The sequence below is a fragment of the Oratosquilla oratoria genome, chromosome 4 (genome assembly GCF_046742065.1).
Source record: "Oratosquilla oratoria isolate Oo_2021 chromosome 4, ASM4674206v1, whole genome shotgun sequence".
NCBI classification, from domain to species: Eukaryota; Metazoa; Arthropoda; class Malacostraca; order Stomatopoda; family Squillidae; genus Oratosquilla; species Oratosquilla oratoria.
The window spans coordinates 38,465,988-38,480,987 of record NC_134780.1 but is presented as its reverse complement, the minus strand read 5'-3'; the positions used below and the strand labels follow the sequence as shown (position 1 = coordinate 38,480,987).

Sequence of the window (15,000 nt, the reverse complement as noted above, 5' to 3'; positions counted from 1 at the left end):
GAGTACCCGGGCAGTCTGAGCACATGGGGTTAAGGTGACGGATTCAGTCGCTGCTGAGCGCCTCCTGGCGTAAGACCTCTCATTGTCGTCGTTGTGTTCATTGAGGTTTAAAACTGTGGGTGATCGAAGACCTCCTACAGCTAAATATAATCTCTGTCAAAAACTAAAAATAAGTAGATAAATAAATAAATAAACAGATGAACAACTAAATAATAATAGAAAATAAATAAACAAATGAATAAGTACATAAATAAAGTAAAAAGTCTATAGGTGTTCCGTGCGGTCAACTGGACAAAGAATGCCAGGAAGCGATCACCGCCGCCCATTTATAATCAAAGACCATAAGGGCCGATATGTGAGATTGTTTGGAAGTGATGTGGCCACATGCCTAACCTTTTGTATCCATATTTGAGTTTCATTTTTATTCTAGCTGTCGTTAGGCAATTTTATTCATCTGAAGGAAACCGGTAAAGTCAACAGGGTGGTTACAAAGGATTACAAAGACGGAGCATGCCGACAGGAGACCTTTTGGTCCATAATTAGGTCGGATGCGGACAAAATTATAATAATTATAAATAAATAAAAATTCATAAAAATTATGATAATACAAATAATAGTAAATGAAGTAAAATGCATGGTCCTGTGGTGGTGTGTAAAGCACACATCTCATTTTAATTTGAATTACTTGATAATAGTTCATCCACAGGGGAAGAATAATAAAGGGTTTCGCCTCGGTAGCCTTCTGCAGTACCATCGGTCTATCCAGTAGAGGACGATGCAGCCTCTGTACCTTACCATGGTACCTTCTTCCCAGTTGGTAAAGTTGCCCGTATGGTGTGAAGTACATTGTGCACTTTCGAACGTAGGAATGGCTCTTGTGGTTGTGAATGGAGTTTGAAATCAGTGTAGTTAGTTCAAATGTAATGATTAGGTACCAGCACCGAAGTGCAACACTGGTATACTGAACCTTTGATGTCTTAGGGATCGAACTCGGGACTACCGCGTTGGAGGCAGGGGCGCTATCCACAGGATAACAATGTTATATAGATTAGTATATATAACCATAAGAATTATATTCTAAAATACATTAGATGTCATAGTGACAGGTAACGCTACCACTCAGTCTGCTAGACACAATAGGTTAGACTAAATGATATAATGCAGTAAATGGCGGTGAAAGAAATAATGAATTGGTGGAGTAGTCCATTCTTCAATTATGGCATAGATCTGAAATTTACTCAACTCTTCTTAGAAAGCATTCAAGCAGGTCGATCGAATACAACTTTACGGAGACCTTGAATAAGGGCGGCATTAAGGACATGCGCAGGGTTGGAAGAACCTTAGACAAAGGTTAGAAATGAGTTGGAGGAGAATGTCCTTCCCACTGAAACCGGTCAAGGAGGAGAAAGGCATAGGTCATTCTCCAGTGTCTCTCCATTCCCGTGGGGCATGATGGGAAAGGCTGTCTAGAGGAACGTTACGTGATAAAGATCCCACGTCAAAAACAGTCTCCAAAAACACTTTGGGTCTCTGGGTGCCGTCAGGTTATCTTATTCACCTGAATAAAATTTACGGTAGTCAGAAGAGAGGGTTGAAGGGAAAAGTGAAGCTTTGTTGTGTTACTTTGTTATTTTTATTGATTTATTTTTATTTTTCAGTTTCCGTTTTGTGTTTGTGAATAGCGTACACCCGTTACATAGTATGGGTCAGTTTGCACACTGGATATTCTTTAAGAGTTATTATGGTTACCTTTTGAACCACACTCATGTCGTGCACACATGTTTTTCTTTTTCTTTTTTTTAATGGACAAGGAGTGAGTATGTTCTCTCTAGTCAGCATCAGCGTCGTACAAACTTCCACCACAATCATCCATATGTTAACACACATGAAGAATGTAACGCCCTGTCACTTATGCGTCTTTTCTCTCTCAGCATTTGCATCTTTGTTTTTATTTTTTTCTCTACTTTCTACCTTTCTCCCTCTCTCTCTCTCTCTCTCTCTCTCTCTCTCTCTCTCTCTCTCTCTCTCTCTCTCTCTCTCTTAATTTGATTGGTTTTGGGTTCTATAAATACATTTCGTGGAAAAGTAGGTGGAGACAACTTTGTCAACCGCGTACTGTAGTTGGTGGACGAAGTAAACATTCCACAGAGACGATGATGTGCAATGCAGTTCGATGAGATCTGGATGAGAAATTTGCTGCAGGTGCCACTTAGTTAAACCATGACCGTGTTTTTTTCACTTCTTTGTTTAGCTACTTGTGTCTTTATCTATTCACTTTTTGTTTGATTATTCATTTATTCGTTTACATCAGTATAACATAAGAATGAAAGAGACTGCAAGAGACAGAGGAGCTTACACTAGACAGTTCACTGTCCGTTACCACCTATTATTCCCATCCATAAAGTTATCTAACCTACTCTTAAAACAACCAATTGTTTCAGTGCTCGCTACTACATGGTTACTAAGTCTGTTCCATTCGTTAACCACTCTATTGGTAATCCAGTTCCTGCCTATTTCCGTCTAAAATCTAAATTGGTCCAATCTAAATCCATTACTGCGAGTCCTGCCCTGTTGTCTTAATATGATGACCTTGTCTGCGTCACCTTTGTTAAAGCCTTTAACCCATTTGGATACCTCTGTTAGATCACCTTGCACTCTACATTTTTCCAGAGAGTGCAAGTTAAAGTTTCTAAGCCTGTCTTTGTTTAGGTCAATTTCTGAGCTCATGTATTAATTTGTTTGTTTATTTGTTTGTTCACTTTTCTATGTATTTATTTATTTATTTATATAAGTATATATTTGTTTATTAATTTGTCTATTTGTTAATTCATTCATTTATGCATTTTCATTTATCTATTCATTTGTTTACTTATTTATTTATTCATTTAGATTTTTATTAATATATTTGTCTTTTCATTTACATATTCTAATTCTCTATTCGATAATGTAACTATTATTCTCCATCCCGCCTTGGCATGCACTGAAAGGTTTCCTATGAGCATACTTCTTCACTGTAGATCACTGCCAATCACCTCTTCGTCAATGGTCACGAAATCAATGTTTTCTCTCCAATTCTTAATAGGTGCAAGAGTGGAGCGGACGTTGGGCCACTCAGTCACTATGTGTGCATGTGCGTGTGTGTATGTGTGCTGTACCTACACTTGTGTAACATGTTGCATTGTCCCTGAACGGGAGCTCCCTAAGGGGATATACCCAAATGTCCATTGTCACTTTCTGCTCTTTCTCTCTTTTTTATATTTATTTATTCATTTATTTATTTAATTATCTATATATTTTTTATTCTAGTGTTGTCAGTTTCTGCCAGCATTCCATAGATGCAGTTTATGTTCATTGCCAATTAGGACTTTTTTCGTAAAAATGTCTATAAAGCCCCGTCAAAATCACAATTGATAGCGTATAGGGAATATAAATAAAACCTCACAGTTCGTTGGCATCTATTATATTCTAAAATATACCAGGTATACATATGTAACCACTTGATGTTCCACATCTACGACATGTATGAGACTTAAGGTTCAGCAGCAGTTGTTAGTACCTGCTAACACAAGAGACCAAGAATACAAGACTAGAGCTGCTCTAGTGCTTGCCCTGTAAAGGAATGGAAATAGAGAAGCGGTGAATATATATGTATATATATAGCTTTCCTAACTACCGAAGATTAGATAGCGAAATTGTGATAGCCAAGCCAAGAAAGGAGAATGTAACCTCTGTGTTACGGAATTTTTGTGCTAAGAATATAACGCTTGCCTTGTATGGTCAAGCCATGGATACAGCACATTGTCCCCCCAAAAAATATATATGAACCCATTTCTTGTGTCTTATGTGAACAAGAACAAATGAGTAATGAATGATGAGTGTAGATGAGCACAATTAGATCTGCGTAAGAGAGCAAAAAAAGAGAGCCAGTGAAGCAAACAAAAGCGACGTTGATTTACGAAGAAAGCGAAAGACTGGAGTAAAAAAAAAATGAAATAAAGGTCAAATATATGACCTTTTCATTGGGAGGGGGAAATTTGAAAAAAAATAATCACTGAACCTGCGCGAATGGAGTTAGCACACCATGGATTACTCCTGAGGAAAGACATGGGGGTAATATATGGCACAAACCTTTAAAGCCACATCCAATGAACCATAGCCACTATGCAGAGCACCTATCCCGTAAGCTCCCAGACCAATGACTTAAGATGGATTACATAAATGGTAGTGCAAAATAGACTGGATATTCGTAAGACTCTCGAGGCTTTATCAAAAATATATAATCGATATGAACTTTGGATGGGAAATGTACACATGCCTCCACTTCTAAGCACGACAGGGGACGATGTCTTCTGTGGTGATCTTTGGGTCGAAGACTTATGACCTCGTAAACCTGTTCATACCGTAAAGGATCGATATAAAGAGATACACTTATTAGAACTTCAAAAAAGACGCCGACCATTGTCGCACTTAGAAGTGGAGGCAACTTACAACTGGTCCAAATAAATGAGTGTAATCAGCAAAGGCCACGTGTAAATTGGTGGTTCCGACTTGATTGGAAGTAATTTTTATTTACTTCGCTCCTTGAGTGATTCGCGGTATTCCGGTATTCGCGAATTCGCGAGATCACAAATCGTGATAAGACAGGGATGTTTGTTCACATCACAGCAGTAACATCATCACATCCCAGTAGAGTCAAAAACATCTAATGAACGACCCAAATACGCGTCCATCCATGCATATGAAACGCTGAGAATAGGAAACAGCCAAATACACCAAGAATGAATAGATAAAAAGTGCTATACAGAAAATATACTCTTAAAACAAAACTGTTTACTCCATGGAGAGGAAGGTGAGGCCATAATACTTTTTTGATCATCGTGAGCATTGGACTTGAAAGATGCAAAGTAACAGCCCGTATCTACAAGAGACCTGTAGAAGATGATCATCAATATTGAATCCCGGGTCCCAAGCCTGCTTCGGACCCGGTATTCAGAGAACAGACAACGATTTGCATTTCAAAGTCAGGAAGAAGAAATAAGCACAATTGAGGACTAGCAAAGGAGAGAAAGAGAGTGAAACTAATGAATAACAAAGGGAGTAACAGTGGCAAGGGGAGGTAATTGACGAAGGTGAAAACAACATTTAGTAGTATAAGGGAGAATGGGAATTTGTTCCCCCCTTTTTTTTGTGTGTGTGCAAACACTACTTATGTCGTCTCGGATGATGAAAACGTATAAGGTTTGGTATCCTTTAACCAACCTAGTGCAGCAGTTAGTTTCAAACTCTACAAGTTGTTTTTCCGAGAGAATTGTAATAGGCTCTGCCCGTCAATATCTGGTTTTATATTTCTAGATGAGATAAGAGAGGCATGATCTTATAGATGATATTATGAAAATGTGCACAGGGAGTACGCTGCCACAATGCGAAAATGTTAAGAAAAATATACTCTTAATCACTACCCCAATTTTTCATAATCTATTTTTGCGAGGGTTGTTGAGTTACTACACTTCACAGTTGAAGATTTTTTCCTATTTCTGTTCATCAAGCAAACGTGGTAGTAACCCTCTGCCGTTTTCTGTAGAGTCTCAAACTCAAGGAAACCCCGAGGACGAGCCCAACGAACGTCAGGCCCAAAAGGAGGGGCAAGGCATCGTACGAGGGGGAGACGAGGATGGGCTTCAGATCGACGAGTGGCTCTGGAACCGACGCCGTTCTAAAGCCATCTAGAGCATTAACCTCCTCTTCCTCCTCCAGGAGGTCTCCGATAGGGATCACCTCCACAACTGCGTGCACTTCTTCGTCACCTGCGATGACGAGCTCGTTTTCTATTTCGAGATTGTTCGTGTCTACTACAGGAGATACCAGAAGAGTTTGACCTCCGAGGTTGATGGTAATCGAGGAACTTGATATGGATCGACGACCTCTAAAGCGATTTGGGTTGCGTCTGCGAGGGTTTGGAGCTGGCTGGTATAACCCTGGGAGCGGAGAGGAAAAGAAATAAAATGAGGCAGTGAACTTTAAGAAACTATAGAATATAATTTAAAAACGCACTTATTATAGCTAGTTACTGAATACTTACGAGTTCATAGATTTTTTCTTTTATTAATGCTATTATTTATTTATTTATTTATTTATTATTTGTTTTACACCAACAGTGCTCAATTAGAACTTTGATTCATAGCGAACCAAAGATAGTTATGAATTTTCTGTCAATCCTTTAACTCTTCTGCTTCACAGGGGGTTTCTCTCGGGTCTATAGAATTGCCTGATAACAAAGATCTTAAAACTTACAACTAATTTGAGAGTACTTACATGAATGGAAGGCGTGGTATCGTGGATCTTTGTCACCATGGAAATCATCTTTGTCCTTCATCATCATGGTCCTCTTCGGAGGTCTCGTAGTAGGCAGTGTTGGGAAAGTGGACTGTTTACTCTCGTCTCCGAAGAGCGTGGTTGGGAGCTGTGTGGTAGGTCGCGGGGTGACTGGGCGCTGGGTGGTAGGGCGCGCGGTGAACGGGCGTCTTGAAGTAGTAGGGCGCGGGGGGATAGGACGAGGAGTGGTGGGGCGAGGAGTAACAGGGCGTAAAGTTGGGCGCTGTGGAGTAATAGGGCCTGGGGTGAACGGACGTCGTGTAGGAGTAGGACGTGGACGGGTAGGACGCCGTTGGGTGGTAGGACGTGGAGGAATGGGGCGCGGAGTGGTGGGACGTACAATGGTCGGGCGTGGAGGGGTGGGGCGGCCTGGAATAGTAGGCCGTGGAGTGAAAGGTCGTGGAGTGGTAGGTCGTGGTGTGATAGGTCGTGGAGTGGTAGGTCGTGGTGTGATAGGTCGTGGAGTGGTAGGCCGTGGTGTGATAGGTCGTGGAGTGGTAGGTCGTGGCGTGATAGGTCGTGGAGTAGTGGGGCTCTGACACCTCGGGTCTCTGGAACCGGGCAAGCACACGAATGGCGTAGTCGGTATCGGAGATAAAGGCCGTGGAGTTGAAGGTCTCGAACATCTCGGGTCGGTGGACCCTGGAGTACATACAAACGGCGTCGTTGGGCGAGGACCAATTGGTCGTGGGGTAGTAGGCTGTTGACATCTTGGGTCCCGAGATCCCGGTGTACAAAAGAATGGCCTAATTGGACGCGAGGTTGTTGGTTGAAGGCATCTCGGGTCGGTTGAACCTGGTCTACAGTCAACGGGTGTTGCTGGTCTAGAAGTTGTTGGCTGAAGTGTTGCAGGCTTTGGAGTTGTTGGCTTAGGAGGTATAGGGCCTGGTGATGTTGGTTTTATGCATCTTGGGTCTGTAGATCCTGGGGTGCAGAGGGGGAGCGAGCCGGGCTTCTTGGACGTGAACTCCTGGCATCGTGGGTCTGAGGAGCCTGGGATGCAGAAGAATGGTGTTGTTGGCTTTGGAGTCGTTGGTATGGAGCACCGTGGATCTTTGGATCCTGGAGTGCAGAAGAATGGTATGACAGGTTTTGGGGTTGATGGTTGCGGGCAGAGTGGGTTTGTGGACCCTGGTCTACAGAAGAAGGGTGGGCGTGGAGTAGATGGGAGCTGAGTTGTAGGTTGCCGACATCGTGGATCTGTAGAACCTGGGGTACATATGAAGGGTGTTGTTGGCCTTTTCGTCGTCGGCTGAAGACAGAGTGGATTTTTCGATCCTGGTGTACAGAAGAAGGGAATCGACGGCTTTGAGGTTGTTGGTTGAGGGCATCGTGGGTCTTTAGATCCTGGGGTACAGGTAAATGGTATGATGGGTCGAGGGGTTGAAGGTGAAGGGCATCGTGGATCAGTAGACCCTGGGGTACAGAAGAATGTTGAAGTTTGCTGTTGTGGAGGTCGGGGTGGGGTTGTTGGCTGAGGGCATCGTGGGTCTTTGGACCCAGGGGTGCAGAAGAATGGAGGAATAGTTGGGGGTAAGGTTGTTGGGCGTGGAGATATCGGTCGTGCTGTTATTGGCCGTGGAGGAAATGGTGGCCGTGGAGATGGAGGTGATGGCCTTGGAGTTGTTGGTCTTGGGGCCGTTGGTCTCGAGGTTGTTGGTCGAGGGCATCGTGGGTCATTAGATCCTGGAAGACAGAAGAAGGAGGTTGTCGGCCGTGGTGTCGATGGGCTTGAGGTTGTAGGACGAGGACATCGTGGGTCGTTAGAACCTGGAAGACATGAAAAGGGGGCTGTCGGTCGTGGAATAGTCGGGCGTGGAGTCGTAGGACGAAGGCATCGTGGGTCCTTAGATCCCGGAGGGCAGGAATAAGGAGTTGTTGGTCTTGGGGGTAGTGGTCGTGGAGTTGTAGGCTGACATAGTGGATTTTTGGATCCTGGTGTGCAGAAGAATGGAATTACCGGGCGTGGTGTCGTTGGCTGAGGACATTCGGGATCTTTAGACCCTGGAAGGCATATTATGGACGTTGGTGGACGTGGAGAAATTGTTGGTTGAGGGCATCGAGGATCCTTTGATCCTGGCCTGCAGAAGAAAGGAGTTGAGGGTTTCGGCGTGGTTGGCTGTTGAGGACATCTTGGGTCTTGAGACCCGGGGAGGCAGAAGAATGGTGGAAGACTCGGACGTGGGGATGTTGGCTGTGGGCATAGTGGATTTTTCGATCCTGGGGTGCAGAAAAAGGGAGTTATTGGCCTAGATGTGGTTGGTCTTGGAGTCGTTGGTTTTGGGTATGTTGGCGTGGGAGTAGTCGGCCTCGGAGGTGTTGGTCTTAAAGATGTTGGCCTTAGAGATGTTGGTCTCGGTGGTGTTGGTCTCGGTGATGTTGGTCTTGGACGTGTTGGTGTTGGAGGTCTTGGCCTTGGAGGTGTTGGTGTTGGAGGTCTTGGCCTTGGAGGTGTTGGTCTTGGAGGTGATGGCCTTGGAGTTGAAGGTCTTGGAGGTGATGGCCTTGGAGTTGAAGGTCTTGGAGGTGATGGTCTTGAGGTTGTAGGACGAGGACAACGGGGATCTGTGGATCCTGGTGTGCATTGGTAGGGTGTTGTTGGACGCTGGGTTGTAGGTTGTCGGCATCTTGGATCTTGAGATCCGGGAGTGCAGACAAACGGAGGTGGAGGGCAATTGGGATCGTTCGACCCAGGTAAGCAGATTGCTGGTATCGGTGGAGGCGATGGACGAGGACATCTAGGGTCTCTCGATCCTGGAGTACAGATGAACGGTACTGCTGGCTCTGGTGGCGTTGGTCGTGAGCACCGTGGGTCAGTTGAAAATGGTGTACATATGAAGGGTATTGTTGGCTCTGGTGGTGTTGATTGTGGGCACCGTGGATCCGTAGAACCTGGTATACATATGAACGGTGTTGCAGGCTCTGGTGGTGATGGCTGTGGGCACCGTGGATCAGTAGAACCTGGTATACATATGAAAGGTGTTGTAGGTTCTGGTGGTGTTGGCTGTGGGCACCGTGGATCTTTGGAACCTGGTGTACATTGGAAAGGTGTGGGTCTTGGAGATGTTGGTTGAGGACACCGTGGATCAAGTGACCCTGGGGTGCATATAAACGGTTGAGGAGGTCGTGGTGTTGTGGGCTGAGGACATCTAGGATCTCTTGATCCAGGTGTGCATATGAACGGTGTTGTGGGCTGAGGACATCTAGGATCTCTTGATCCAGGTGTGCATATGAACGGTGTTGTTGGCCGTGGAGGAGTTGGGCTTGGTACAGGTGGCCTTGGAGTAGATGGTTTTGGGCATCCTGGTGTTATAGCCCCTGGTGGACAGAAGAACGGTGTAATAGGCCTTGGAGTTGTTGGCTGAGTACATCTTGGGTCAGTAGATCCTGGTGTGCATACGAATGCCGTTGTTGGTTTTGGAGGAATCGGCCTTGGAGTTGTTGGTCGCTGAGGACATCTCGGATCTAATGAATTTGGCTTGCATACAAATCCTGTTGTTGGCCTAGGAGGCGTTGGCCTTGAAGTCGTTGGTCTTGGAGGCAGTGGCCGTGGGCTTGTTGGTCTTGGGGGAAATGGTCGTATGGTTGTTGGTCTTGGAGGTAATGGTCGTGGAGTTGTTGGTCTTGGAGGAAGTGGTCGTTGGGTTGTTGGTCTTGGAGGTAGTGGTTGCGGGGTTGTTGGTCTTGGAGGTAGTGGTCGTGGGGTTGTTGGTCTTGGAGGTAGTGGTCGTGGGGTTGTTGGTCTTGGAGGTAGTGGTCGTGGGGTTGTTGGTCTTGGAGGTAGTGGTCGTGGGGTTGTTGGTCTTGGAGGTAGTGGTCGTGGAGATGTTGGTCTTGGAGGTGGTAGTGATGGAATTGTTGGCCTTGGAGGTAGTGGTCGTGAGGTTGTTGGTCTTGGAGGTGGTAGTGATGGAATTGTTGGCCTTGGAGGTAATGGTCGAGGGGTTGTTGGTCTTGGAGGGAAAGGTTGTGGAGTTGTTGGTCTTGGAGGCAGTGGTCGTGGAGTTGACGGTTGAGGGCATCTTGGATCGTTTGTTCCAGGTAAGCACACAAAAGAAGTTGTTGGGATTGGAGGTGGTGGTCGTGGACTTGTTACCGTGGGGCACCTTGGATCATTTGTTCCAGGGAGGCAAATGAAGGAAGTTGTTGGGCTTGGAGGCAGAGGTCGTGGAGTTGTTGGCCTTGGACATCTTGGATCATTGCTACCAGGTGTGCACTGGAAGGGAATCGTTGGCCTTGGAATTATTGGCCGTGGAGTTGTTGGTCTTGGTGGGCTTGGTTGTATAGTTGTTGGTCGTGGAATAATTGGCCGTGGAGTTGTTGGCCCTGGAATTATTGGTGGCGGGAATGTTGGCCTTGGTCGAGGGGTTTCTGGTTGTGGAACTGTTGGACGTGGAGTTATCGGTCGTGAAGTTGTTGGCGTAGGACATCTTGGATCATAACTACCAGGTCTACACACAAAAGCAGTTGTTGGTCTTGGAGAGAGTGGCCGTGATGTTGTTGGTCGTGGAGATGGTGGTCGTGAGGTTGTTGGCCTTGGGATTGGTGGTCGTGGGGTTATTGGGCGCGGAGGGAGTGGTCGTGGTGTTGTAGGGCGAGGACATCTTGGGTCGTTTGAAAATGGAGTGCATATAACTTGAGTGGTCGGACGAGGGGTAGTGGGCTGCGGGCATCTTGGATCAGTAGATCCTGGTTTACATAGGAAAGGAGGAAGTGGAGGTGCTTGTGGACATCTTGGATCCGTAGAACCGGGTGTACACTGGAAGGTTGGCGGAGTTGTTGGCTGAGGACAACGAGGGTCGTTAGAAAACGGCGTGCAAATGATGTCAGTGGTTGGAATGACAGTCGTAGGACTGGGACATCTTGGATCGTTTGTTCCTGGGATGCAGACTGTGCTAGGCTTGTAAGTTGTAAGTTGAGGGCAGCGAGGGTCAGTGGATCCTGGTTGACATTCCACTGGTGTTATCGGTCCTGGTGTGATTGGCCTCACACATCTAGGGTCCTTTGATCCTGGTACGCATTCGAATGGTATCACAGGTTTGGACGTTGTTGGGCGAGGACATCTAGGATCTTTTGATCCTAGTAGACAGAGGAATTGTGTGGTTGGGCGCAATGAAGTCACCTGAGGGCATCTTGGATCTCGTGACTCAGGCGTGCAGTCAAGCGGTTTTGTTGGGCGCGGAGTTATCGGTTGTGGACATCGAGGGTCATTCGATCCTGGAGTACAGGTAAAGGGCGTCGTCAGAGGAGGACGCGTGATAGGCTGAAGACAAGCTGGATCATTAGATCCTGGAATGCAGAGTGGTATAGTCGGGATTTCAGGTGGTGATTGGGGACAATTTGGATCTTTGGATCCCGGGAAACAAATGGGCCTCTGGGGTCGTGCAGTCGTAGGGCGAGTACATCTTGGATCCGTTGATCCCGGGTAACAATTCGGAGAGATGGGTCTAGCTGTCGTCGGTCTAGAGCATCTGGGATCGGTCGACCCAGGAAAGCAGATCGGCTGATTCGGTAGCTGGGGACATCTGGGGTCGGCCGAGCCAGGGAAGCAGTTTGGTTCTCTCGGCGGCTGTGTTGTGATGATCGGCCGTGGTGGAAGACCTGGTCTTGGTGTTGTTGGAACCTGGGGAGGTCTCGGTGGCACTGTCGGGGGCCTGCAGGCCGGGTCGAGTGAACCGGGTAAGCAAATCGTAGGTGGTTTCGGCCTACAGGCTGGATCAGTGGACCCCGGGAAACAGGCCGGTTCGTTGATGGAAGGCCGGCAGGCCGGATCTCGGGAGCCAGGGTAACAGTTTGGTTGGACAATGGGTTGGCATGCTGGGTCGGAGGATCCGGGAGGACAGATAGTATCGCTGATGACTGGCCGGCAGGCTGGGTTCGGGGATCCCGGATAGCAAACCGGTTTGCACCGAGGATTGGTCGAACCGGGGCGGCAGAGGGGAGGAGGGGGCGTCGAGAGGTCTGGGGTGATGGGGGCAGTGATGGCGATGACGTCAAGAGGTGTAGTGACAGTGACAGGACGACTCGGTCTGGCCACGCATTGGTCCTGACACTCGTCCATACAAATCTGGCAATTTAAAAGGAAGAAAAATATTTATGTAGTTGATCAAAGACAAAGAAAGAAGAAAAGGTAAGAAACAGTTTTTATCATGTTGACCTAAAATTCAAGAAATAAAAAGGAAAGAATAAAAAATGTATTTCTCTGGCGGATTAAATATATGAAAAGAAGAAAGGGAAAGGAAGTAATATTCATTATACCTTTGTCAACCTATGAATACAAATGAAATTGGAAGAATGTAAGTTCTTTTTCAAAAGGAAAGAAATGGTATATGGAGGTTCATCTGTCTTACCGAATACTCCATTAAGATATTTGATAAAATTCTTGTGTTTAGTTCCACTTTATGAAAACATAAACCTTGACAAACTTCCACTTTGGGAAAATAGATGTCCTGCTGTTAACAGACTACGAGTCGAGTATGATAAAATCCAAAACATGAAGGTGCCTTTGATGAAGAGATTTGTTCTCTAGAGAGTGCAGGAAGAGACGTTCCAACTCCTATCTCTCTCTCTCTCTCTCTCTCTCTCTCTCTCTCTCTCTCTCTCTCTCTCTCTCTCTCTCTCTCTCTCTCTCTCTCTCTCTCTCTCTCGCTCTCTCTTTCTATCTCTCTCTCTCTTGTCTTCAGAACTTATCATAGAATATCGTTACCTTCGCTGATCGCAAAACAAAAGTTATTAAGGGATAAGCATTATAGTTCAATTTTTCGCAACCACACAAGATAAATTCCTTGTTTTCTCACAAGTTTTCTCCCTTAGTTGTTTAAGACTGAAAATCTGATCTACCCTTTACGGAATCTGCACTGTTCCCTTCCGATTCTCTTCTCTGTTTCTCTCATTATCCTTTCATTATAATTCTGCTTGTAGTTTCAACGAAAGAGGTCATTGATGTTTTCAGCATATTACAGCGGTTGCATAAAATTTATAACAAAGATAAGTATTATCTACGATTCTGTGTAATTTACAGTTGTGTTTAAATTTTGACACTAGTTGGCGTTTATTTAGAAAAATACCTCGTGTTTTCATTTTTTTTGTGCTTAAAGTTGAACTAAGCTGTAGTAGATTGAATTGAGTTTTTCTATTAAAAAAAAAAAAGCTTACAGTAGATATTACATTTCGTCATGAGAAAGGACGAATCGTAAGTACTTACCTCAACGTTGCACGAGAGGAAGACTTGCATTTGGTCGGGGAATTTGAAAGCAGACATATTGGTGTAGGTGACTAGTGTCGCGTCGTTGTCGTTAGTTTCGTAGGTCTTCTGCCAGAAGTGCATTAGCTTAGGCCGCCTAAGGAAAAAGAAAAATATAATCAAAACCAGCAGATATAGACAATAGAAAAATGTTTACGTTGTATCTATAATGCACGAAAAAAGGGACTAGTAAAGAGAGAGAGAGAGAGGGAAAGAGAGAGAGAGACAGGAGGTCTATGACTCGGGTGTGAAATCGACAGGGAAGAATGAATTGGTTCAACAGAAGGTGTGAAACAGCAAGATAGAATAAGATAAAATAATGAAAAAGATGTAGCCTGGAAAAACAGAGAGAGGGAATGATAAAACTATAAGAATAAAAATATAAAAAAATGGCCACACGAGAATTCGAAGAGTGGAAGAAATTTTGAAAAAGATATATAATCGATAAAATTAATTATGTCAAACTAACAGATTGCTAACGGCAAACTGAGACTCGGAAGGAATCGCTAAGCTAAAAGTAGGAAAAGCCTGGGAAGAGGCTTTAACGGAAGTTGAAATAACATTTGATGCAGCACTGGTAAATCACGCGCGTACACACACACACACACACACACACACACACACACACACACACACACACACACACACACACACACACATATATATATATATATATATATATATATAATACACACGCGCGTGCGCACACACACACACACACACACACGTACACACACACACACACACACACATATGTATATATATATATATATAATACACACACGCGCGCACACACACACACACACACACACACACACACACACACACACACACACACACACACACACACACACACGCACGCGCACACACACAAACACGCGCGCGCGCGCACTCGTGCGGATGCACCAGATGTATATATTACTTACTTTGGGCAACCATTGTTTTCTGTGAGTTGGATCTTGCTAACGTCGGGGTTGGAGAAGTCGGGCGAAGAGTAGGCGTAGCATTCTCGGACGGCGATGTCAAATCGTCGCTCGTCGTCTTGGAGGTAAACTAGTACTGTCACTGACTCGCCGATGCGGAGAATGCCGTCCATGGGTTTCGTCTGAGAAAGGGGTTGCAGGAAGAGGAAGAGGAAAAGAAGAGGTTAGTGTTAGTTGCGGTAGTTGGTTGGTACGGGGTGAACGAGGGGTGGATGGGGGGGGGTAAATTGGACTAAAAGGGTGGGTGGGTCAAAGGAAGAGTACGGTTTTCTTCGAACCCCCCCCCCATCAAAAGAGAAAAATTATAAATAAATAAATAAAGGAATAATATACATTAATCAGTACAATAGAATACAAATTCCTTCGTAAAAGCCAAAGGACCAAGACAAAGATACAGTTTCC

The 15,000-nt window shown here is 45.2% G+C and overlaps 2 protein-coding genes across 2 annotated transcripts in view; both read right to left on the bottom strand.

The window, feature by feature from the left end:
• Positions 1-5,541: 5,541 nt before the first annotated feature.
• The window catches only part of zye, a 17,826-nt gene continuing 8,367 nt past the window's right edge, over positions 5,542-15,000 (bottom strand). Inside the window, exons 6-14 of the mRNA XM_076183255.1 lie at positions 14,542-14,720; positions 13,577-13,712; positions 12,272-12,439; positions 11,495-11,887; positions 8,890-9,565; positions 8,338-8,604; positions 8,011-8,238; positions 6,313-7,893; positions 5,542-5,975 (exon numbers count right to left, since the gene is read on the bottom strand). Coding sequence (XP_076039370.1) covers positions 5,542-5,975; positions 6,313-7,893; positions 8,011-8,238; positions 8,338-8,604; positions 8,890-9,565; positions 11,495-11,887; positions 12,272-12,439; positions 13,577-13,712; positions 14,542-14,720 — 4,062 coding nt within the window. The remainder of the gene's footprint in view (positions 5,976-6,312; positions 7,894-8,010; positions 8,239-8,337; positions 8,605-8,889; positions 9,566-11,494; positions 11,888-12,271; positions 12,440-13,576; positions 13,713-14,541; positions 14,721-15,000) is intronic.
• On the bottom strand, positions 9,876-10,450 carry LOC143024256 (uncharacterized). Its single transcript, XM_076183041.1, has one exon. It carries the CDS (start codon positions 10,392-10,394, stop codon positions 9,876-9,878), a length of 519 nt encoding a protein of 172 aa, XP_076039156.1. The 5' UTR covers positions 10,395-10,450.